This window comes from Apis florea, unplaced genomic scaffold (assembly GCF_048593485.1).
Source record: "Apis florea isolate Af1SG1 unplaced genomic scaffold, ASM4859348v1 contig_2897_pilon, whole genome shotgun sequence".
In the NCBI taxonomy this organism is placed as follows: domain Eukaryota; kingdom Metazoa; phylum Arthropoda; class Insecta; order Hymenoptera; family Apidae; genus Apis; species Apis florea.
This window is the reverse complement of record NW_028256665.1, coordinates 4,205,678-4,231,484: the sequence shown is the minus strand read 5'-3', so window position 1 is coordinate 4,231,484 and position 25,807 is coordinate 4,205,678. Positions and strand designations below refer to the sequence as shown.

General features: G+C 42.1%; 1 protein-coding gene across 1 annotated transcript in view; it reads right to left on the bottom strand.

Moving 5' to 3' along the window:
• LOC100872150 (uncharacterized) overlaps nucleotides 1-25,807 on the bottom strand; it is a 161,994-nt gene that overhangs the window by 2,393 nt on the left and 133,794 nt on the right. Inside the window, exons 2-7 of the mRNA XM_086907509.1 lie at nucleotides 14,433-18,172; nucleotides 12,486-12,611; nucleotides 11,614-11,724; nucleotides 10,728-10,914; nucleotides 5,869-6,050; nucleotides 326-566 (exon numbers count right to left, since the gene is read on the bottom strand). Of these exons, the coding sequence (XP_086763635.1) occupies nucleotides 326-566; nucleotides 5,869-6,050; nucleotides 10,728-10,914; nucleotides 11,614-11,724; nucleotides 12,486-12,611; nucleotides 14,433-18,172 (4,587 nt within the window). The remainder of the gene's footprint in view (nucleotides 1-325; nucleotides 567-5,868; nucleotides 6,051-10,727; nucleotides 10,915-11,613; nucleotides 11,725-12,485; nucleotides 12,612-14,432; nucleotides 18,173-25,807) is intronic.

The window sequence follows — 25,807 nt, the reverse complement described above, 5'->3', positions numbered from 1 at the left end:
CGATAACGAAATCGATCTTTTTTTAAACTCAGAATCTCAGATTTCGTTCTATATCTTTCCAAACTGATTACATCGAAGGCATTCTTGACACGATTCTTTTCCTTTTTTTTATCGTAAAGAAGATGAAAAGTCACCAGAGTCGACTAAACCTAATTTAAAGATCTTTTCATCTAGCGTGTGAAAAGTTGTCTTCCTCGTAAATTTAGAATAGAAATTTAGAAATGTAAAACTTTGCAGAAGTTGAAAGTTATTACAAGAAAGAATTCTTCTTAATAAAGTGGATGGGATAAATATCGAGATTAAAAAGTAATGGATGTATGCATACCCAGGGTGACAATCTCCCACATCAAGATTCCAAAGCTCCACACGTCCGTTTTGGTGGTGAAGAGCGAGTAGATCAACGACTCGGGCGCCATCCACCTTATCGGCAACGCGTTCCTGCCATGTCTCGTCTCGATCACCTCTCCATCCCCGTCCGCGAATCTGGACATGCCGAAGTCGGCGATCTTGCACAGCTTGTTGTGGTCCACGAGCACGTTCCTCGCGGCGAGATCGCGGTGGATGATCTGCAAAATCGAATAAAAACACGCAGGCTCGATCAACATTCTTCTCCTCCGTACAAGCTAGTGACCGCAGGTGGATGTTCTGTTACGCAACCATCCAACCGTACCGCATCACGCGCACAGTGTCGAGTTAACAGGACGCGCGAAATCGAATCCTCCCGAGACCGATCCCGAGAAAAATTCTTGACCCTTTAAGACCGATTTATGTACACCGATTTAAATAATCGTAACCGAAGGACGGACAGATTTGACGAGATGGTCGACTATGATGCGGATAAAACTCGTGCATTGCTTGGAAAAATTATTGCCAATTTTTTCTAATATTGCAACAATCTTTACAATCTTATTAGCTATTGGACGTATTCCAAATTTTCATTTTTACGAACGCTTCCATTCTGCGAGCGTGGACGACGAATATTGGAGCGCGCGGTAAAGAAAATATTCACGTTTTGCGTTATAAAAACTTGACTTCTTAGTACACGTAACTTATCGTTAAGGATGACAGACGTACGGCGAGAATTGGCCGGTTATTTGCCCACACTCGTCCGCAAAGGGTTAATCTGATCGATCTGGAAAGAGAGAATCCATATGGCCCAGCATTATCTACTATCGATAATCGTGGGCAGACAGATATTTGAGCGATTCGACTTTACGACACTCGGATTTCGCGTTGTTGCTTCGTAATACAGCAGCGGCGGACACGTTATTGCATATTATTTATCGCTGCGGCTGATTTATCGCGTGTTCGCCTTACTGTTACCGTCGCCGCGGAAGCTGGTTTTGATTTATTTTACGTTCGAACGTGGCCATGGCCATCGTACGCTTCGATTGGAAATTGCTCGCCCCGTGAAATTTAATCGTGTCGTTTCGATTATAAGAATCGAGGCGATGTTTCGATCGTGTTAAAGTAATAACAGATTCGTACGAAATTCTTTGCGAAACGTGGAGAAGAACGTTTGCACAGAAGTGGGAACATCTTATTAGCTAGTTGATGATACAACACCAATCGTTTCGTATTGAAATTCTCGTGATTGAAAAAATTCTTCGACGGTTTATAATTCTCGAGAAGATTATTTATTAAGGCGACAATAAGAGGAATAATCAATTGGCCAGCCGAGAGATCCAACGAATGGGCCCGTTCAACCGTGGCCAATGCTAATGAACTTGCGGGTGCTCAGTGTCAAGGCGGACTGGATGTACACGCGTCTCTGCTCTTGCGTTCCTTTAATGACTTCATCTTCTAGATTTATAGCGCGAAGCACGAAAAACTCGGACGCGACTCCATTTGTCGTCGTGCGTTTTTTGCAACATTTCACGTTGGATGAAAAATATATTTTCAAAGACCATGTCGCGTAAAAGTATTTATCGCGTATCCTGCTGCTGCTACCATGCTGTCGTTGGTATTTATAAACGTGACGAGCGTGTCGCTTTGCTACTCGAACGTGAACTATGGAAATATTATTATTTATATCGACAATATCTTGGTCGAGGGATCGAGAATTGTAGCTGAGATGATAATAAATATCTATTTTCGTTCTTCAATGGATCTTCTGATGAACTCGTTTCTTCTCAAACATCGATGACGAATCGAACGATGATGATGAGTCTATTTTAACAATTTTTTAGAAATCTAATTTCTCGAAAAATTTTATGGTAGACGTATGTGTGCGAGTATCCTTGAGAAATGAAATATTCGTCAGAATATCGATGTGTATATATATATTAAGAAGATTATTAAATGTTACATTTATTATTGCAAAATACGAAAAGAAAAAGAAAAGACGTTGACATTCTGTTCGCTTTGAGTCGCAATATTTTTATATACGTGTCGCACTGTGATAAATAATCTGCTTGTACATCTTTATTGCCCATGCACTCTTATCTTTATTGTGCTTGTAGAAAGAAACATTGTTTTTCCAGTTACAATGCTTTGTTTCAAAGAACCAACAACTGTTCTCGTATTTTTCTTTTTCCTCCTCGTCCAATATGCTCGCACGAAATATGATAGGTCGAAGGACGGGTTTATATAAAAATTATGACTTCCTCAAATATTTCGTTCCAAATCGAAAAAATTGCGCAATTGCGAATTGTATTTCGCGCGCATAAATATCCATAAATAATAATCAAGATAAATATTTCATCGAGGATAAAATCCGTATTTTAATTTCAACAATTTAAACGACACTCGTATAATTTAATGCATAATTTAAGCATCTTAAATCAATAAAGCTTCCACTTGTTTCACGGCTTTAAATCATTTCATCTCGTTCGTGCATCAGCTATATAGCTTCCACATTCAATTAAGAATTTTGCTATGTATATCGGCCTTCGCAGGAATTTCTACGAACTCGTGTATACAATCTTTGATTGAAATCGAAATCCTGACTGTATGGTTGCTCTTAAGTCGTTCTTCCAACGACCAACACCGGATACCGATTTCAATCGAAACTTCCTTCGAAACGCCTCGAGCATTCCGTATCGATTTGTGGATCGTAACCGGTCGATGATGATGATGTTTAAATATTTCCTGCCTCTTTCGTCTCGCTGATTCTAATTGTAATCGATGTTCAATAATTAATATCTTGTTTGGCACTCGTTCTCTTTTTTCTTCAGAGTAATAGGATTTTGGAAACTTGTATGAAACATCGAAAAAAAAAAAGAAAAAAAAAATCTAGCAACGAATTAATTTTCGTGTTCCAAAAAAAGTAAAACGTTGCAAAAGTAAATTTGACCGAACAATTATTAAACGAATGATGCATACGTTCGAAATGGCGGATAGTCGAAGAAGATGATTTATTTTTTTATCAAATAGATTCAATCGCAGAGAATCGTATGTCGATAAAAAAAAAAAAATAATTTGCATTTCGTGATTCACGAATGTTCTAACTATAGGCCGTGTTACGATTTGTTATTCTAATTTTCTTCGGCAAAGAAAATCTTGGAGTGGGTTATAAGGGATAGATGACACGACAGAAGCACGAACCAGTCGAGCGAATTATGGAAATGAAGTAGATACGGATCAGGTACTTAGCTAGCTTATATAAATTAGCATATATACATATCAAACGTTAAATAAACCAGTTTCTCAAGAATTTTCATACTATGCAAAAATCCCCCCTTTTATAATCTCCGTCACATTCTTATTTTCAATCCGCTGCTGCACCTTCGTATCGTAGAGAGAGATATTTTATAATCTTCCTTTTTTCTTCTTTTTTTTTAATTTTCCAAATACTCGCTAATTTATTTATATGCAAAAAGAAAAAGAAATAACGCTTATTTCCATTGCAGGAAACAATTGAAAAAATATTGACGAATAATCGGAAGAATTTTATTCTCTTCCAAGGACGAATGCATCGTTTGCGGTTTATTTTTCACGAATATCGAATTACCGGCGTCAGCGTAATCGTTTTTTTTTCGAGGAACGCCACGCGAAAGCTAATCTTCCGAAGTTAGCAGACGACCAATAATTATTATTCATCGGAAGGAAAACGAAAGGCTGTATTCCGATACGAAGAACGCCAAGATCTTCTTTTTAACGAAACGTGTTTAAACACTTCGCAAAACACTTTTCTTAACTTTGACATCTTTCAAATGTATATAATTTAAATTCTACGTTCATTTTTTTTTTTTTTTTTTTTTTTTTACGCCATTAAGTGTTGATATCCTTTTTTCTTTTTTTATGATATAATCGGAAATTATGTTCGAACGCGAGTTTAGAATAAGAATACGATATATGCGATAGACGAAAAAAATTTTACAGCTTCGAAATATTATTTGAAGGAAAGGAAGCCCAGTCGTCGGATGCATAAAAATATTTATTTTACGTTTCTGAAGCGAATCACGCGCCAACTGAAAGGTTACAACTATAATATTTAAATTCGTGTCACTTCAATTCGTGTCAGATTATCATCCTCGAATTTTTCGCTTCGAAATAACGAAAATCGGCAATAAAAAATTCGACGGCTATACAAACCGCTTCATTCCCTTCTCAGCATGCTTCAAACTCGTGTTCGTAGATATATTTTTAAGCTAATTTGCATACGTAATCTCGCAGTTACCAGACCATTTCTAGAAAATTTCGATGTTTGTAAAAATTCTTCGACACTTTCACAAATTTTTATAGATATCTTATAAAAGAAACTTCGTGTAATTATATTTGCGAAGAAAACTTCAAAAATTTTCTTTTTTTTTTTTTTCTTTACTCGAGGAAAAACGCGATAACAATTTTGTCGTCGTTTAGGATAATAAAATTTTTAACACACGCGTAATTCTTGTTATCTTATAACATTATGGATCCCTTACCCATTGACACAGATTCATCTGACGAAACGAAAAGTCGGTCCCGAACTTCACCGCGTTAACGTAATATTTGAAGCGCAAACACGAATGTTTGCCATTCCATCGCTTTTTCACTCTCGACCTTCAACTGTGACGTACAGACAATCTCGAAGGACGAGGGATTTTTTTATCTTTTCACACTTAGGTGTCATTTACGAAACTCTCATTCGATCTTCAAAAGCCGAGTTTCGTGAGTTGATTTCGATATTGTATAGGCTTTGATTTATGCCTTTCTCCTTTCTATTTTTACAAGATGCGTTCGTAATATTATTAAGGGTCTTCCTGTTAAATTTATTTTCTTATGTACGAACTTGGATTCGTATAGCAAATTTTTATAAAAATCTTCTGATAATAAACGTTGAACAACGTTTAGTTTAATTGTTGAAATTTTTTACCCCGAGCTCTATCTCTCTGATGAAATATCGAAAAAAAAAAAAAGAAAAATGAAAAACAAGATCAACACGGCATGAAGTAACAACATCGGGAGCAATATACTTCGATATAATGTTACACAGTAAGTAGACTGCCGCTGTATCGTTTTGGTTCCGGCGCTAAGACCCTTCGAACACGCGAGCATACAAGGTCATAATAAATTTTCGGCCCCCAGAAAGGGGGGAAGCGTAATGGAAATACAAATAGGGGGAGGTAATAATTTAAACGGGGCCACGTACTTTTAATATCTCAACGATACTGAAAATACGAACGCCTCGCGTTTATTAATACCATTAAAAACGAATAAATTAACCAAGCTAACGTACGTATATCATCGTATATTAAAAACGAGAATCGAGATTTTCATAAAGTTTCCCAATTTTCCAACTCCGATACCGAAATAAAAGGAGTGTAATATTTTCCAAAAAACGAAACGATCTAAATTAACTCTTAAAACAACAACAGCCTCGAGATTTGGTCCGCATATTACGAAAAAAAAAAAAAAAGAAAAGAGTTATCGAAGTCGCAATCTCACCTTTTTCGACGCAAGATACTCCATCCCTCTCGCCACACAATACCCAAATACAGTGAGATCCCTGGAGGTGAGGGCCGCCGAGTCCTCGCTGAAATTGTAGAAATCCTGCCTTGTACGATGATCCCGAAGATAGGCCAGCAATTTCCCGTACATCACGTACTCGAGTATGAGATAATGAGGCTCTGCGAACAACAAACCGCGATTATCAAATTACACGCGGATCGCAAAATTAATTGGGACTGGATCTGGAAAGTTTCGAGACATGATTGCAACGCAATTTGATCGGCGTTAAATCGGCGAGCGGGGGAAGGCAGGGATTAGAGGGGCCCCGTGGCGAAGGGTTGAGGAGTAGGAGGCCCTTCGAGTAATTTAACCGGAGCACTTTCGGGCCCCATCAGTATCCGGCTTGATTGTAACTTATGGCCCCCACGAGCTCGTAACTTTCATATTAGGCCAGCATTACCGCCCTCTAACAACTTTCGTTTGTTAAGGAGGAGCGTTTCTTTTTCTGAAACGCTTCGTTCCGCACGAATCGATCGTGTGTGCATCGAGTCACAATATTTGCGTGAGCTCTCGAAGGCGAAGATTCGACGTATGGAGTGGCGACGATCTTTCTCAAAAAATTTCTCTGAAAATTTATACAGGATAAAGAGGCGGAGATGGAAATAATGGAATAGATGAATAAGTAGAACGAGGAGGAAGATGATAGTGGCTTCTAATTCTGTTTAGAGAGTCTTCAAGAATATGGATAATTGTAAAATTGTCTTGAATTGTAATTTTCAGATCAGATTGCCAGAAGCAATTATGCGCGAGGAATTTTGATTAATTTTCCATTTTCGAAATGCGATCCTTATAAATATTCACGTATTTTAGAAAATACGTGAATCAAAGTTAATTTACGAATGAATCATTCGTGAATCCCAACGTGTTTTGCACCTGGACTAATAGGGTTCCAGATAAATGGCGCGGCACACCGCCTCAGTCAAATGGGTAAGATTTGTCACCGGTAATAATTATCGCGACACGTGACATTCTGCCTCGTTTTATCTATCGTTTTCCTAATGCATTTCCCGTTATTTATTTATCAATTTGTACAAGAATTATCAACTTGTATCTTGACATTATACACTATTTCTTTTCGCCCATGAAAAAAGTAATAACGAAATTCTTGGAACATCGAGAAGTTCATCATAAATATTTTTTCCCTCCATTTCGAAAACGATGAAGGCTGTTTACACGCCTCCTTCTTCTTTTCGTTTTAGTTTGTTGAAAGGGATCCCTTTTTGACAAGAGGCGGCCGTCAAAGGACGAAAACGTCGTTCAGCAGGAATTCGAACACCACTGCCCACCATGACCGAAACGATAAATACGGGGGCCGAGAAATTTAGATGCCGTAAATCTTGGTTCACGCAGGCGTTCTTTCTTCTACGCGCTTCAAAGAACGTTAGGGGTGGGGCCTGTCCCCCAAAACGAACACTTCGTGTCCTCTACGGACCTTGAGGATCGTTCACAATTATTAAAAACTTTCAGCTCGAACTTCTTTCTTTTGTGTTGCATAATCGTTGCAATAATATGTAATTGTTGAAATAACAAATAAAAAATTTTTAAAGGGAGGATATTTTATTTATTTTTTTAAAAATTCCATTTTCCATAGAGAGATTGATGGCTACGCAAAATTCTCTTCCCTCTCTCTCTCTCTCTCTAAAAATTTAATTATCTGCCTTGTTCGAAATCATAATAGTAAATTTATAATCTTGAAAAGGCAATTTTTGAAGATTGGCAATTCCATAAATTTCGCGCGCCTATTACTCGATCGCGCAATTTTTCCAAACGTATCGAGCTATTTCCCACTGGGGGGGTTAAATTTTATGCTATTACTAGACCAGATCGCCACTTGATATTACCATACAATCGAGGGAAAAAGACTAGACTCGGCGCATAAATAACGATGGAACGCCGTAACGACGTCAAATCCAGATCGACGTCCATGCAGAGGGCCTGATCGTATCGATACGTACGTGTATCCTCTGAAACTCGCTACGAGCGATCATTTCGACTTAATAGACGTATTGTGCCACGAGGATCTTCGCCGTGGGGACACGTATGGAAATTTATACGATGAGAGCGACGATACCGACGAGAGTCTTGCAACGAAAGACGTATAATGGGCCTCCCTCCCCCGAGCCACGGCTAAAACTTCCAGATTGTCTCGTTTCTGTTTTGATGTCTCAACCATTGGATTTTATCGTTATAAGACGAAGTATGCTGCGTGCGATCAGGTGCATATGCAATTTTATACCCGTTGCGTCCCGTTTTCAGACTGACTACTCGTTTATTGTAACGCGAGGGATGTGTTTCGCAAAAAAATTTAAATTAAAATGTAATTTTTTTTTTTTAAGTGAAAGATACAAACTATTATCTCGTCGCGTAGACGAAAAGAAGGAGGATGGTTCTTCGTTTCGATTCTGAAAATTTCAATTTTTAAAACGTTTTATTAAGGAATGTTTGATACATTCGTGAAAGATCGTGATGCGATTCGAATGAATTACACGAAGATGGGAATTGCATTGTATAAAAAAAATCATGTTATATAAGTATTATCCTAAGCATCTATTATCTCTAATTACATATTTTCCTTCTAAATTTTCATCGTCTAACATCTTAATTGGAGACTTGTTACATCAACTTCCATTTTAATTTTATTTATTTTTCCTTCCAACTGTTCTACGTGTTCTTGAGATTCTTTATTTGACATCTTAATTAAAAAGAAGAAGAAAAAAAAAAAATCACCTCAACTTCTATATCTGACTTTATTTATTTTTCTTCTAATTTTTCAAGATTTGATTTTTCGTTCCTGACATCTTAATTAGAAAAGTCATTTTAATTTCTATTTTTATTTATTTATTTATCTTTTTCTTTTTTAATTCTTTATTTATGTTTTTTCCAATAATTATTCCATACGCTCGAGACTTTCTTTGTAATCCATCGATGCAACAAAAACTTTCCAGAATAACTTGGTTTATCGTGTTGAAACAGGTGATCATTCTTTTCCTTTTTTCTTTCTTTTCATTTGTTTTTTCATATATTTTATATACATTTTGACGCGGTTTCGTGAGTGTGCAACTGCGCATTAATCGACAACTGGAAAAACGGAAACACAATTGCAATTTATTTTACGATTGCGATCATTGTCGGAAACAATGATTATTTAGCTATCTTGTATCGATGTAATAGTTTATTACCTCAATTAATCAGACACTGATTGCCTATAAACAAACAAAAAGCTATTAACACCGAGAATTTTCAGAGTAACAATTGTGAAATTAAAACTCTATATAACTCGTAATAAATAATACGTAAATAATACGTGTCGTAATTGATTTATGTTGAACAGAAATGTATATTTCGTGCAATTTGCGGATGCAAAATTCGAATTCCGTGTAATTTTTTTCTCATTCGTCAAAAAATGCATAACTCTCTTTCAATTTTCGTCAAACGAATTTAAAATAAATAGAATAGAAAGGAAACGTTGTATTAATTGTTTCATTCATTGGCAAAGTCTATAAACCTATTTGAACACCTATTTCCACCTATTCTCTAACGAATTAAAAAAATCTAATTCAATCGACCACTGCCTCCATCATTCAAACGCATAGAAATTCATCGATCCCTCCGATTTCGCGGAGGCAGTGCGCAATGACTATTACTCAATTGCAAGCGTAGATGATGGCACGTAAACAGTCGATTCTTCCACACCATTACCATCTTCCATCGATCTTCCTTTTTTATCCACGAAACAATAGTGTATATATATATAAATGATCACGATGACCATTTAAAACGGAGACTAGGAAGAAGAAAAAAAAAAGAAAAATGTCTATCGAGTGACTCAATGACGTGGAATGCATCTCTCTGTCTCTCTCTTCTTTAATCCCCTAACGACGTCTTCAATATGCATTACGCCGTGTTTCACGGCGATACGATCGGTGGATGGTGAATACACGAAATCGTAAATAATCGAAGATGCGCCAGCCAGAGGAGATAAAATTGAGAGGCTATCGAAACCAGTTATTATCGTGATCGTAGTTTTCGCGATTCTGCGCGAATCGAATGTGTGAATTATTATTATTATTATTATTATTATTCACACGATCGATTCCTCGACTCACGAAAAATAATAATCGTGGAAAAGGAGATTATAATTTTCTAATGTTTTTCACACCGTGTGATCGTTAAATCAGATGCTCGAAACAACGATGTTGAATAATCCGCAAATTTCTTTTAGGCCTGCGTCGAAGAGTAAGAAGATAAAGAAGAAGGAGAAATTGAAAAAAAAAAAAAAAGAAAAGAAAAGAAAAGATTCTAACGACAATGGGAATTTAGGGAGAATTTTGCACCACGATTTTACCACGTGCATGTCACGTTCAATATCACGTCTTCGGAGAGGAATGTTCCGTTTGTCGCGAAGACGTAGATGGATTGGTATCGTGAAATGTCAGTTTTCGATCGAGCGAGGATCCATCTTGGATGCTTGATTACTTAATCATCGTGCATTTTGCACAATCTCTGCAAACGAACGTGGCGTTGCTCGTGCACAACTAAAGTCAAGAGCAAACGAGACAAGGTCAAAAATAAATGACACGTGAATTAATAATGTGGACATACATATGCAAAAAACGACACTTAACTTGGCTTGTTTAACGACTAGTAATAAGTGTTAAGCGCTATGTCAATTTGCATTTTTCTTTTTTTCTCGTTTCAACTTTTTATCGTTTCGGAAAAAGAAAACTGATCGTATCGATCGACGATACGAGTTTCGGAGCTAATTATCGGAATTAAATTGAAATCGGCGAAATTACCTTGCTCCGTACAGCAACCCAGAAGAGTGACGACGTTCGGATGGCTGCCAAGCTGTTGCATGATTTCCAGCTCTCGAACCAGATCCTCCTTCTCACGTTCGGAAGCACCCTCTTTGACCGTTTTCACGGCCACCAACCGGGTCGTCCCTTGATGACCTGTCAAATCATCCGCCTCAGCCTTCCACACCTGAGAGAGAGGATTTTAAAAGTCATTTCGACTTTCTAATAGGATTTTAATTATAAGATTCGTCGGTTGCGTGAAACTAGGTTCAACGATTGATTTAAGTGTAACATATCAGATAAGTGAAATTATTATGCAATTATTAATTACAGAACAGAATTTTTTCCAACAACAACAACTTTTAATTTAACTCTCTCGCCCATTGAAATCGTATTAAGACCTATTACAAAACGAATTAAATCCTTCCCAATTAGAAGATAATTTTTATAAATCACTGAAAAAAGTGAACGGTTACGCGATAATAAAATCCATTGCAAATAATCGACGAAGCCAGCAAGGAATCTTAGAATTAATGAGGATTAAAAGTAACTCGAACGTTTACTTAGAAAAAAGAAAAAAAAAAAAAAAAAAAAAACGAAATCCATTACGTTGCTGCCAATTCCTCGAATTATATGCTGAAATTTACATTCTTAAAGGAATTTTTTTAGTACGATCGATAATATCAATAATCGATATCGACGAGAATCAATATCTCTTCAAGAGATTCGATCGATTTGATTCAAGACAACGGAAACATCGTTATTTAATCAAGAGAGGAAGAAGGCTTGCCATTCGCAAGCCGAATTTTCGCGCGCCAACGCGATTTATTATCACACCTCGAAAATGTTCCTGTCCTGCGCGAAATGGAAGACCTTAACGCCTTACCTGGCCGAAGTTTCCTTGGCCGAGGACCGTCTGTAACCTAAGCTTATCTCTAGGAAACTCCCATCTGGATTCTTGAGACGAAGGGGGCGGTGGTTTCTCCGCTTCGTGACACTGGAACGGGAGAAAGAAAGAAGGTGGTTGGAAGGTACATCGTATCGTATCGCCAACGATAATTATTTAAAAATGCCTGACGAATAAATCTGCGGCACATCCTCCCTTTGATGTACCGCGACTCCGGGCGAGAAGCAGAATTGCTCTCTCCGTTCCGCTCTCTTCTGAATTATCGTTCCTTCGAGCCGATTATTTTTTAATGAGCGGGCCGAACCAGTAATTTCTCTATGACTCGACGATTTTTCTTTTTTCTTTTTTCTTTTTTTTTTCTCTTCTTTTCTCGATCCTTTTGTTTCAATCGAGTTACATAATAAGATGCTTATAAAAGCATCTCTTGTACAAGTATTGTATAATATAAAATATCACTTTACACTTGATTGCTTCTTAATGAGAAGTTGGAGAAGAATAAAGCAAGGTCGAATTGATCGATTAATCTTCTGTGCATTCTTTTTTCGATTCTTTTGTGTTAATTGAGAGACCGTGAGATATAAGAAGCAAGATACGAGTCGTTAAAGATTACGTATTATTTTCTACACTATCTGCTTTTTAACGAAGCGTTTTCGAATTGTTGTAGAAAATTAAAATTATGAATTATAATACGAATCGAAAGTAATTTTAATCGTTTCAATCCAATTATAACGATAATAAACATTTTTTTTTCGATTTAATCGATTGGATTAAATTAATATTTTATGAAAAAATGATTTTATATTTTCGTAAGAAAGAGAGAGAAAGAGAGAGAAATTTATTGTATCACTCACCAAGTGTTGTATCCTGGGAAGTTTCGTGATCGCTTTCTCGATGGACGTTTTGAAGTCGCCATTCTCGAGATTCAAAGCATCCTTCCTGCAACTTATTTCCGACGACGTATCCGATTCCTCCAGCACCTATGCAAAATATTAACGTCATCATCGTCACGTACCTTAACTCGACAAGAACGTGCAATTCCCGCGAAACTTTGATTTTTCCTTCGAATATTTTCACAGTTGTTGTTCCTCGAGCGGTTCTTCGTGACTCAACACGTCGAGGAATACAAGATAGTCACGTTCCAACGACAACGATTGTTTATTTAAATTATGAATATTCGATTAATGCAAAATGCCGGTTTCTTAATCTAAATGGGATATCGTTTATACTAACGAAAGGGACGTGAATATTGCAGATAATTCTCATGTACTCGATCACGATGAAAATAAAATTTGAAACTTTGGGATGGAGAGCGGGCATCGCTCGACTTCGACCAAGAGGGACGGGCGGTTTGACGGACGGCCGATACGCGACTATTCTTTCTCTCCGTGCAAGAAATCATTTTCTCTTCTCACGTCTTTTTTTAAAGAATCGATCAACGTGAATAAATAAATAACTCGAAGCGAATGAATTATCGAACGGTTTATAATTAATCTTTGAACGTCTATTTGCGTTCGAAAGATCATCGAAGATTCGTTATGAATTATACATTTTTATTTTTGTTACAAATCGAGGACACGACAAATTGAAACGATTACCACTTTTTTTATTTTTCGAACAAATTTCCTTCTCCGATGATTCCTCTTTTTGAAAAATTATTTTTCGACATACTTCTTCCTCGATTCTTTTCCTTTTTTTTTTATTAATTTAAAATTCAAATTTTTTTTCCCGCATTAACCGCACGAAACGTTAATATCATTAAACCGAAAGAACCGAACGAGTCATCGAGAATCATCCGTAAAAATTCGTGATCGAGGACCGGCCTCCATTCCTCCAATGTATCCATATTCGTGACGAGTTATTCACGGACAAATTCGAGAGACAACTCAAACGATATCCCTCACATTACATACATATATATATATATATGTACACACACCTTCACTTCCACAAATTTATCTCTCTGCTTCAACCTTATCACGAATCAATCTCCAACTTCTTAATTATCTCAAACTTATCTCGATAACTCGATCGAGAGGAAATCTTACCTTTCTTACTCGCATACTTACACCAAGCAAGATAACGAAAGTACACACAGTAAGGTTTAATGGCCGGATGATAAATGCCCGGGACGGTCGACGATAATCCAAAGGGATACCGCGTAACGGTACATAAGTGGCGGTGCTATACAATTCGCGTTTCGATTTAGCGATCATCGGCCAGATACGCTTTACGGTACACAATCGTAAATCAAAGTTTTTGCCCGGATAATGCAGCAGGCGGAGGAGGAGGAGGAGGAGGAGTAGAAGGGCCGAGAGGAAATTACACCCGCCTCTGGACTGGAATCACGGCCGAATAAAAATGAAACGTTTAGCGGCTCAAGGATACCATTTCGAATGGCCTCCCTTCGCGCAGCTGGGAGCATCGCTTTCAGATCCTCGCGTCCATCAAACGGATAGTCGGTCGAATTTCGTTCGAAGGGGAGAAAGAAACGTTTTTGTCCACTTTTGCGACTCTGATTCAGTGTCCGAATCTTGCGGGCACGTGGAATCGTAGAAGATTCTACATCGATTATACGAAAGTAGAATAGAAGTTCGGTGGAAGCTGATGATGAAATTTAAAAAAGAAAGGAATTCATCGACACGAATAACCAACCGAAACGAAGAGTCTGACATCGAACATACGCCACTTTCGAATGGCATATATACATTACATACCCATATATATATATATATATATACGTACACTACTTCTAATCCCTAAACACCCACCACCGTTCAAATCATTCTTCGATCGCTCACCTTACGATTCCTAAGTATCAGTCTTCTGAGAATTAGGCCAACGCCGACGGCGATCGGAAACACGACCAACGTCGCGAGGATGTAGCTGACCACGGCGACCGTCTCCTGGGACGCGATCGCGTCCCCGTCGTGTCTCTTCGATATCACTTCACTGATATTCACCGACTCCCTTGGACTGACCGAAATCAGCCCGGTCTCGAACAACGTCCTGTTCAACTCGCTCGTCGGATACAACACCGACGTGTTGTACTCGGGCAAAATCGGATGATGATACACGGTGCTCCTGTGCCTCGTACGATTGCCCATAGACGATCCTCCTCTGCCCGGTCCAGTCGCCGGAACCTCCTCGTGCCTCCTCGTTTCCGGGCCGCGCGTCCAATTCTCCGCGCTCCTCGGGGTGGTCGCGTCGCTTCTCTCGCTCGTTCTCGAAGGTTCGGAGGAGGACTGCTTCGACGGCTGCTCCACTCGCCGCTCCGTCCCCCGGGAGAACGAGTTCACCGGGCCTGTGTTGTTGAAGATGTCCGACGTGTTGTACAGATGCATTATGGGTAGCACGTCGTCCTTGTCGGTGGACGCGTCCTGCGACTTGTCGGACAGATTCCTCCCCCTCACTTCCGGTGACCTCTCGGCGGACCCTCGCCCGCCACCGGACTCCAAATCCGAATCAGCCAAGATCGAAGGAGAAGGAGCCTCGAAAGGTCTCCTCGAATCGACGGTGGTCGTCGCGCTTTCACGATCCTGGGGAATCGTGGAGATCTCTATTTGCACGGTGGGCGAGGACGTGGTGGTGGTGGTGATGGTGGTGGTGGTGATCGACGCTTCCGTGGTGGACGAGGTTGCACCGGTCGTGGCCACGGTCGTGATCCCGCGATCCTTGGACTCGTGCGCCGCTTTTCCCGTATCGACGACGGGAGAATCGACCGTTTTGGTATCCGTGACTCGGGTCGGGGCCTCGGTCGGGTTCGAGGTGAAAGTCTCGATCGGGTCTCGGCCCGCTTTCGCGATTATTCTAGGCGTAACGGGGAAAACGGGGGCCGGCAACGGCGTGGTAGTCTGTTTGGGCGCGATCGTTTCGTCGTCGGCCGCCGCGGTCATTGTCACGGTCGGCCAACCGTTCCCTGCACCATTGTCCGCGCCGATACCGCTTTCCTTTTCGCTCGCCCGCCCGCTCTCGTCTTTGGTGTCGAACGCGCTCGCGGTCACCGCTTCCGTCACCTTGCCACCGCCGCTTCCGTCCGCGGTCGCGTTCACCGTTGTCGGAGGAAGACCACCACCACCACCACCACCGCCGATCGACTCGAGATCGACCGTTTCCTCCTCCTCCAGGAGGGAGGGAGCGAACGATACTTTCCCTCGCTGCATCGCGTCACCACCGCTCGTGTCCACCGTCGCGTTTTCCAAAATCGTGCCCTCTCCACGTGTCCCGTTCACGATCCTCCTCGTCGCATCCTCCTCCAGCCTCGAATTCCTCCCCTCCCCGGCCGTGGAACCGCTCTTCTTCGCCGAATCCTCGCCTCCTACGTTCCTCGTCGTCGTCGTCGTCCCTTTGATCCTCCTCTGGCTCTGGCCATTTGTCAACCTCCTCCTCTTCCCCGCCGCTGCCCCGTCCTCCTCCCCCTCGGGGCCAGCCCTCTGATTCAACACGGCGCTGGCCGACTTCCTGAGAAAACGCCCTCTGTCGTTCGGGCCCTCGATCTCCGCGCTCCTCGGCTTCGGATTCCAACGCACGGCGCCCCTCGATTGATACGCTTCCGCGGTCTTGCCCGACCTCGGCCCGCTCTTGTTTACGCCGGTCGGCTGCGACTGCGCTCCTCTGTTGGCCGCGCGCTGCTGCGACTGGTGGTGCGCACCGACTGCGACCACCGCTTTCCTCTGCCGTTCCCCCACCAACTGAGCCAAAGCTTCGCCACCGGCTGCGGCTGCTTCGACGGTCGTGCCGGCACTGAGTTCCGCCGGTGCTCGCCCTGCCTCTACTATACCCGCCGCGCCGCCGCCACGAGGAGGCAGAAGAGGCGGCGGTGGCGGCCGCGGCTCTGGCTCTCGCTGCTCCTGCGGCTGTAGCCGCCGCGGCCCGCTCCTTATCTCGCTCGTACCTGTGCTCGCCTCTCCTTCTTCCTCCCTTCTGCTTAACCCAGGTCCGGTGTAGTTGCGCAATAGCCGCGTCACGTTCGTTATCGTGTAAGCGTACACGTGCTGTTGCTGCTGCTGGTGCTGCTGCTGTTCCTCTCGATCCCGCGTCCACGCACCTTCGTCTCGCCCCTTCCAACGCGCCTCGATCCCTCCCCTCGATTCGGCGGGAGGATTGGGAACGTCGAGGCTTCCCCGCTCCTCCGTGGAATCGGCCGGTTTAACGGTATACTCGTCCAGCCTTCCTTCCGTCACCACGATGCGGAGGGTGGACGTTTCCGGCGACGTCCACGGCTCGGTCGAGGCTCGGCCGAGCTTTTCCCTCGACGTCGACGTCTCGATGTTGTTGCTCTCGCGGGAAGCTAGGGTCGATCGTCGATGGCTCGTTTCGTCGTCGATCGTCCCTCGAGGCTTTTCCTTCTCCCCGTCCAACGAGGTGGACTCTCGAGGTGGATTCGAGGATCCCGCGTCCTCCTCGAGACGATAGGTAGACGTCGGGATGGACGTTGGGACGTCGTTGTTCTTCCTCTTTCGAGGATAAGCTTTGGACGGTTTCGCGCTCTCCACGCCGTTCGGGGACGCGGGTTTGCTCGAGGCGTCCGTGGGACGATCTTTCGGCTCGATTTCACTTTCTTCCTCGTACGCGGAAACGGGTATCTGGCCGGTCGGTATCTGGGTCGAGTCGGTCGCATTCCTCGTTTCAAGCACGTGGGCAGCGCTTCCTCCCCTCTCGCGCCGCGGCTGGTTATCGTCGCGAAACTTGTCCGCGACAGGGTCCGATCTACCGGTACCGTTTCCAATAACGTTCGAGGCGACGTTCGTCGCCTTCCTGTAGTAGACCCCGTTCTCCGGGCTTCTGAACGCGTTCTTCATCCTCGACACCTTGTTCTTCTCCACCGTCTGTCGTTCCACCGCGATGTTCATCTCCTCGTTGACCATCTCCTCGAGCTTGGCGATCGGTGTCGTCGTGCCGAAATTCCTCTTCATCGAATACCTTCTTCTGGAGGCGGTTGCCGCCGTGGGCGTCGACTCCACCGAATTGTTACTGTTATGAACCGTGGCATTCTCCGGTTGAATCTTCTGGCCGAAATAGAGGAATTGCGACATGTCCTCGACCGGTATGTTGCTCTCCACAGGCCTGAAGTAGTTGTAGAGCGACTCGGGCATAGAGACCGTGTTCTTTCTGACACGTGCCTCCGTGTCCGACGATTTTTGGCCGAGGGACGAGAACGTGGTGGACGAAGGTGGATAGGACAACGAGTCTTCCTCCTCTTCTTCCTCTTCGTCCTTCGACACGAACTCGATGTCCACGTCTCTGTTCGACGTTGCCTCGATTCTGCCCGTTTCTTCGTCCATCCCTGGTTTGCCCGCAGCCGCGGTCACGTACATCCCGTGCCTCGTCTCCTGGGCCTCGAGAACGTCGGCGTCTTTCGCCGATCCGTCCAACGGTCTCGGCGTACGGTTCAGATTCGATCGAGACTCGATCGGCCGCTGGCTCAAGATCTGCCGCCTCCTCGCCGCGAGGATGTTGCGCAGCGCTTGCTCCCTCTTCGCCTTGGACGACGGTGGCTCGGCCTGCGGGGACATCCGACGATGATCGCCGATCGAGGACTCTGCAAGCAAACGCAGCGTTCGTTCGTCAGTTTAAAAATTCGAGATTCTTCGAGAAGAGATGGACGATACATTTCAATTATGTACCGATACATTATGCGATGGATATTAGTTTGTCCATTGATAATTGTTATGCTCGTTTTTAGAGATTGTATTCGCCGTGAATTGAACGGTAGAGAGCGCCAACCAGAGTGCAATTCCGCCTCGTTCCGGCACTATTCGTGTAGGGAAAGTTCAGTAGACCGACTGTAAACGGATCCTTGATTCGAGAAACACGGATAATTGTTACACGAATGCAAACTCCTTCTCGTTTTTTCCTCTCCCCGTAGATACACGCGACAGATCAACGAGTATGAAACGATTAAACGTGGCGATTACCGCGCTATTATTTCCAGAAACTCATTCTAGCTCACAAAATCCGAGGAAAAAGTAGACGGTTTGCATCGATCGTTAAAAATCGATGTTATAATTCATCGGGATTCGGATTGGGCGAGAAACCATGGCCCAAAGAGGAACAGTTACGAGATGAACGGTTCCTCGAGATCGGCGGATCGCCGACTTGTTGTCCTTTTTACTTTTCTCCTCGTCTCTTTTTATATCCGTTCCATCGACCCTGTACCGTTACCTCACGGTTCCTTCACGCCACGGTTTTTTCCTTTTCACGTCACATTTCACGAATTCACGACGATTAAAATTTCCGCGTATCGAAAATTCGCGCGAATCAGATCGATCGAGTTTGTTTAGGATTTTAATCGTACGTTCTTCCTTCCTAGGAGAAAAATTTATCCCAAGTTTTTAAATTTTCGTCGAACGTTGAAACTTTGGATGGAATTTATCGAATAAGATAGCTTGATGGAGAGAATTTACGAGAGAAGAAGAATTTGTCGATCGGGTAGGTTTTAGGTCGAGCTCGTGCTTCGTGCACGTGAACGAGCAGAGATACTTTCATCGTGTGAACACAGCGGCAGGAGAAGGAGAAAGGATCGGATGAGTACCGTTAGCGTCCAAGAACAGTCAGTGCTCGTTTATCGTTCTTGAACTTCCGATCAGATATTGGAGAGGAGTTTTAGGAGAAAGTTGGAACGTTTCACCGATATATTTGCAACGTGTATTATTTAAAATCCAACGATAGCTAAAAGCTTTATCGTTTACGATAAAAGATATTTCAACAGGTATAAAAATAAATGAATGTAATTGAAATTAACATCTTCCAATCTAATGTATCTATCCCATATTACACGCTTATCGTGATGCTTGAAAAATACGTATATCTCGACTTCTTTTGAGTAAACCTTTTGACACGAAAGGAGGAGAAAGTAGGAGTCGTCTTATCCGGAGTAACAACGGAGTGCAACGAAGAAAGGACGCGGTTTGAAATCAAGTGTCAAGGTCCCGGGTCAAACCGCTTTATAAAGACGGACGAAGCCAAGATCTTTATCTCGGCTCACGAGATACGACAAAGAGTGGAGAAGGAAGGGTGTGATAACATTGTAGCGGTATCTCAAGGTAATTACGTGGTACCGGTTTCCTTATAAGCGTGGAGAAATAAAAGATATCGAGGAAGAGATACTCGGCACGCGGCCAATTCCAATTCCCTCCTGTGTCCATTTCTCTCTCTCTCTCTCTCTCTCTCTTCTTTTTATCAAATCTTTTTCTATTGAATCCACACGACTCCGGGTTCAACAGATTTCCAATCGATATTCCAAACGAAGAGACGAAACGAATTATCCTCGCGCATTTTAACCGAATAATTCCTCGATCGGCATTTTATCGCCAATACCTCGAGAGTTTTATTTATAGCGGACTAAAGACTAATTGAAAGGTAAATAGTTATACATCGTCGCATTATTCGATGCATTTCTGCCTTCGTAAGCGAGTAAATATCGAAGTAGGTGTGTCCATATCTACTTTCCAAGATAAGAAGATATTTTTAGAGAATCCTCAAGGATAATTGAATAAATCAAATTGATCGAATTCTACCCGCAAGCAACAAACAAGCGACAAATATAAGAAACACGAACAATCAATCAACGATAATCATCGTTCAAATGACGTGACGCGATAAAACGACGGATAATTCAGAGTTGTTGGTCGTCGAGTTTATTCCCAACGAATCAGTTAATGCGTCCGCAATTAAATCGGGTGTCGGTAAATCAGCCTATCTCTTCCGGCAACGTTGCAAAAGGGTTGGACGATAATTTACCAGATTTTTTCCCCCCCTCGACGCCTACCTCGACGAGCGTTGGAGGCGAGCGAGGAAGAATTTTATCCACGAGGCGCGAGAATGACCGCGTCAGCCACTTACGTCTCCATACAGCGCGAGCATAACTTACAGGCCTACGACACGTGGAAAGCAGCTTTAAACGCGGGGTACCGCGCTTCCGTGGTAAATCATCAGTGACGGGAAAAGGGATGCCCCTGTGCGCGGGTTAACACAGTTGTCTAACCGTTTCCACCGGTGAAATGTAAATTGTGAAATAAATTTCCACCTCCTTCATACACCCGATTTCCCTTTTCGCGTATTAAATGTTATTATTATTATTATTATTATTATTATTGTTGTCATTGTTATTTTGCTATTCAGATTATTCAGAGTGAAGCACGTGTACGTGTGTATGAAGAAGTGAAAGAGTTTGATATGGCGTTTGATCTGGAAATGAGTCGGATGAGTTTTGTAAATGATGCGAATGACAATTTTATTGCTAATTATTCTGTAATATTAATTGTGGAATTTATATTAATGAGAAATAAAGATCGTTACACGATCGTCTTGTACTTTATTATATAAAATTAATTATTCTTCCTTTCCGCTAATTGCGAAAGAGTGATATCGAAAATTCAGATTTTTCAATAAGATTCGATGTGGTTAAAATTGTGAAACGAGAACGATATCTCTCTCTCTCTCTGTGACCGACATCTCAAACTCTGTCTTAATCTCATATCGACAGTACTTTCATCGGAAGATATTTACAACGTTTTCTTGAGCCGCCTTTCAACTTGTCAATTGGCTGTAAGGAAAGGTTATTAAAAAACGTTTTATCGAGGCCAAGTCTGATTGACGGCTCATCCGTCTGGAAAGTGCAGCTACGAACGATTCTTCCAGACGTTCGAACGTTTCACGACACGAGCTGCAAATCGAACATATAAAATTGTGACTATTTTAACAACTTCATCAATTTACAACTCGCGAGAATTTGCCGTAAGTATAAATTTTTAATTATCATTTTAATGGTAATAATTTTAATAATTTCAAATGGTATATAAATTTATAATATGAAATCGATTTTTCCAACGTTTTATATCGTATTAAATTTTCCTCCATGTATCCATATTTTGTATTAATAATTAATAAATCGTTCCATTCAAACACGGTTCAAACACTGTTCAACGAACAGTTTATGGAGTTACGAAACACGTGAAATCTCTATACATATAAAACTTGATTCGAAATTAATACGATACTCGCAAAGGGATCGTTCTTCTCTTTGATTGATAAGAAAAGTGAGGAGAAACACCGCATACGTGTTACGAGAGAGGATCTTCGTTTACCGCGTTTCTCACACGCGATGGTACATCGACATCTTCCACCCTATCGTGCGGTTAATGGACGATTCTCGTTTTGTTTCACCTCGAAAAATGACCACTCGGAGGAATGGGTGTGCACGGATCGGCCACGCGATTCCGTCATTTTCGTTTCCAACGCGTTTCATTTTCGTTCGGGATGGAAAGAAAACGAGAGACTCGAAATGTTAGAAAATAACGCGAAAAACGCGACAATTTTACGTTTAGATTAAATAAGTGAACCGAAGTCGAAAAACTCGGACGTCGTAGCCGCTATTCTTAGCTTCTTATTTTATCACAGTTATTAATTTTACTTGCCATCGGTTCAATTTTTCACAAGCGCACGAGTAACTCTCGTCCAATTGACAAAAACTGGGCTCCCGAGTTTGATTATCGGCGCAATCAACGAAGCTGAGGCTCGCATAATCACCGATCCGGCAAAAACTTGGCTATCCTCGTTCACGAAACAGGACACGATTGCCACGGGAATACGCATTTTGTTGCGCGGAATCGTGCAAACCGGTCGTAATTTTCAGAACCGGACAAAGCGGAAAAAATTTCATGAGCGATGCAACTTGTTCTCCATCGAAAATTCCATCATCCTCGAAGCCCTCACTCTTCCATGTACCAACAAGAATTTAACGAGTCTAAAAGTTAGGTTAGAATCTCGTGACAACCTCAAAATATTTTCTCCTCGAACGATTTTATTACCCGATTTTCGAAAATTCCATCATCCTCGAAACCCTCACTCTTCCATGTACCAACAAGAATTTAACGAGTCTAAAAGTTTAGATTAGAATTTTATAATAACAATCTCAAAAGATTATTATGCAATATAGCCTACGCATCGACAAGATTAAAGAAATTAAAGACTCGGCCAAAATAAATAAATTCCCAAAAAGCCGTCATCCTCCTGCTCCTCGATCCACTCATGCTTCGCGTAAAACCGACAACGCCGAATCGTATTCAGCGGTTGGCTCGGTGATCGAGGGCTCGGCCTCTTTGGATCCCTCGAATCGTTTTCACATCATCGACAAACCGCAATTTTTGCAATGGTCGCGATGAAACGCGAGGGGCAACTCGGTTCGTTCCCAGGTCCTGCGCGGGTCCTGAATAATGCAGACCACCTATTATCCCTTCCGGAAATATCTCGTGAGTCATCATCTGACCTTACCGCGCAAGAATCCACGTTGCGCGGGATTCTTCTTAGCGGGGGAGGGTGGTGGTGGCGGTGTCCTCGCGGTCCCGCGAAACCCGTGAAGAGGAAAGAGGCCGCGGACAATAATAATAATAATAATAATAATAATAATAATAACAACAACAACAATAATAATGGCGGTGGAGAAGGTGGAGGCATCTGGCGTCGCGTAGAAGAAGGGACGAGGAGGTTCGTAGGTTATCGCCGTAGGAAACGTGACCGCATAAAAGATCGTAATGTTTTATGTGAACACGTGTATAAGGAAGGTCAGTGCTGTTCCTCTCCTTCTGTCCTTGTTTCCTCGATTTCGCCACGACTCCTCCAAGGGACAGCCATTGTTCAGCGCGTGGAAACGGCCATGTCGCGGGACGATGTAGCGATTATTGTTTCTTCATCGATCACCTCCACCCGCGGGGAATCCTTTCCTTCGATCTCCTGTATACCTCCAAAGAGATATATTTGGATACATCTGAAGAAAGATCTGATCTTTCGAGGATTCGAAAGGGGACGAAAAGTTTGAAATGAATTTGAAAAATTACAAAAGCGATTTTCCGCCTCGTATAATATATTATTTTATCGCTGCTCGAAGATTTGAAAAATGAGAGGATTAAGTGGAAGGCTGAGAGTGGTTCTCGCGTGGAATTTCGAGCGGAACGCGACTCGGCTCGTGCGCGCGCCACAAAAGGAGGAGAGCGAGATTCGCGGCAGATAGAAGTCGGTCTTGTCGCGCCGCTTCGACTGACGTACAAATTGTCGGACGGCTACTTAAAACGAACAAGTGTTCATTACTCGTGCGGCGATAACTTTGTCCTCCTCGTAAATCCAGGCCTCGAAAAGGCCGACTAAACGCCATGCAAACGCCACGCTCGCCCCGTGTTTCTCTTTTTCCAACTGAAACTTGCCACGAAACATGGGACAACAAGTCTTGGCAGAATTCGATTTGTCCACGCATTTTCCTTCTTTCCTAAACCAGTTGCAATTCGTAACCTTCTCGACTCTACCTGCTCCATTCAATTATAATAACTTTCCTTCCATTATCCTTTCGAGAAAAATTTTATCATATCAAATCCTCGACAAATTGTACAACAACAACAATAACAATAATAATCTCGAGTCAAGTCTCGTCACTCCGTTTCCAGTGTTTCCTTCCTTCGTCCTCGATTCCTCCGATTACCGCGAGTTATTGTAATCGTCCGAACGTGCTTCTCGAGTTCGATGCATCCCGCCGCGCGCTATCGTATTTTTCGTCCTTATTCGGTGTACACGCGCGGCAACACCATCTCCACGAAGTTATTGCAGAAATTTTAACGCCTTTCTCTTGGCGCCGTTTAACTTAATTCGCACGGTTAATAAAGGCCCGCCGTCTATACGTGATTATCGTAAATGCTCGCGGTTTTGATGTCCCGGCAACGAGTAATTGCCGTGCAATTTTACACGCGAGCGTTTCCATCCGTGGATAAAGGCGCGTGGACGTTAATCCGAACGACGGGGGTTTTAAATTTTGCGTAGGCTCGAGAATAATTGGCTTGATTCCGTTGTGTTACCAGCCGCGAAAGTAAGTGCCGCGATTGTGTCGCGTTGAATTCTTCGTTGGTGGAATTTAAACGGCTTGTCACGACTCGCGCCGCCTTTGTTTCGAGCCGGGATCGATCCAAGGTTTCCACGATATCTACGAGCATCGTCTATGACTGACCGATTCTGATAGCAATTGATCGATCTTGTACGTGTGATATTTCGTAGAGGAGAATTTTACGTTTTCGATTTGAACGAAATTTTAAAACATTTTTTTTAAAAAAAATCCTTCTGGAAAGGAAAATAAGAATTTGTTCCTAGTTAAATTAACAAATGATCGCCATTGAATAATCTCGCTTCATCGTGGAAATTCCATTCAATTCGATGGAAAGGATTCTTCTAATCGTTTTACGTAACGCCCCTAAAAGATTAAACAGATCTGATTCTCGTAACACACGCTTCTTGGAAGTAATTATTCCTGGATCTTTGAATTGTTTCAGAAGGCGCTTGTACTTATTTATATTTCTGTTTCAAGGCGATGGAAATATTCCATATAGCGTTAATGAGAATCACGCACATCATTCGGCGCAAGTAATTATAATATTATTCGTGGAAAAAAAGGAAAAAGAAAATTAAACCACAAAGATGCAAGATGGAATATTCATCATTAAATATAATAACTACGCTTTTAAATCTGTCGGATCGATCTCCAACATTCATCAACAAGATTAAGACACCGCATTGAAGCCAGCCACATCGCGAAACACGATAAAGCGAAAATAATACCCTTATAAACACAATTTTACTATTACCTTTCCAAAAAGAGAAACAGAAAAAAAAAAAAAACACCCGCGTCTAATGTGCGAATAAGAAGCGAGGATCGCAATTGGAAACGTGTTTAAAGAGGCGAACGATCGCGTGTGTTGCCTAGGCGATGCGGGAACGCATTCAACGCGCATATGATGCACGCGTGTTGAACAAGTCTAACCACCTGTCCCGACACACTCCCTTTGTTGCGAGCAACAGAAGTTTTCGGACGATACACGCTATTCGAACACGTTTAAGTTATATCGTATCGAATCTTTGTCACCTGTATCCTGCATCGGGTGGAACAGAAAAATACGCTAAAAACTATACGAATGCACGAAATCGAAAAGAAAGAAATTTTCTATACGATTTCACCCTTTGTTTCTTAATTTTATTTAGATTCGTATGAAATGGATACATCTTCTACATCTTGAAGAAGTGTATAGAGTCAAATGTGACGCGATTTGTATACAAATTTTTTGAAGGAAGAATTAAAAATTGCCTTATCCCGAAAATTGAGTTAATTTCTTCTAGGTAAATTGCTTTCTCTTCGATTTAA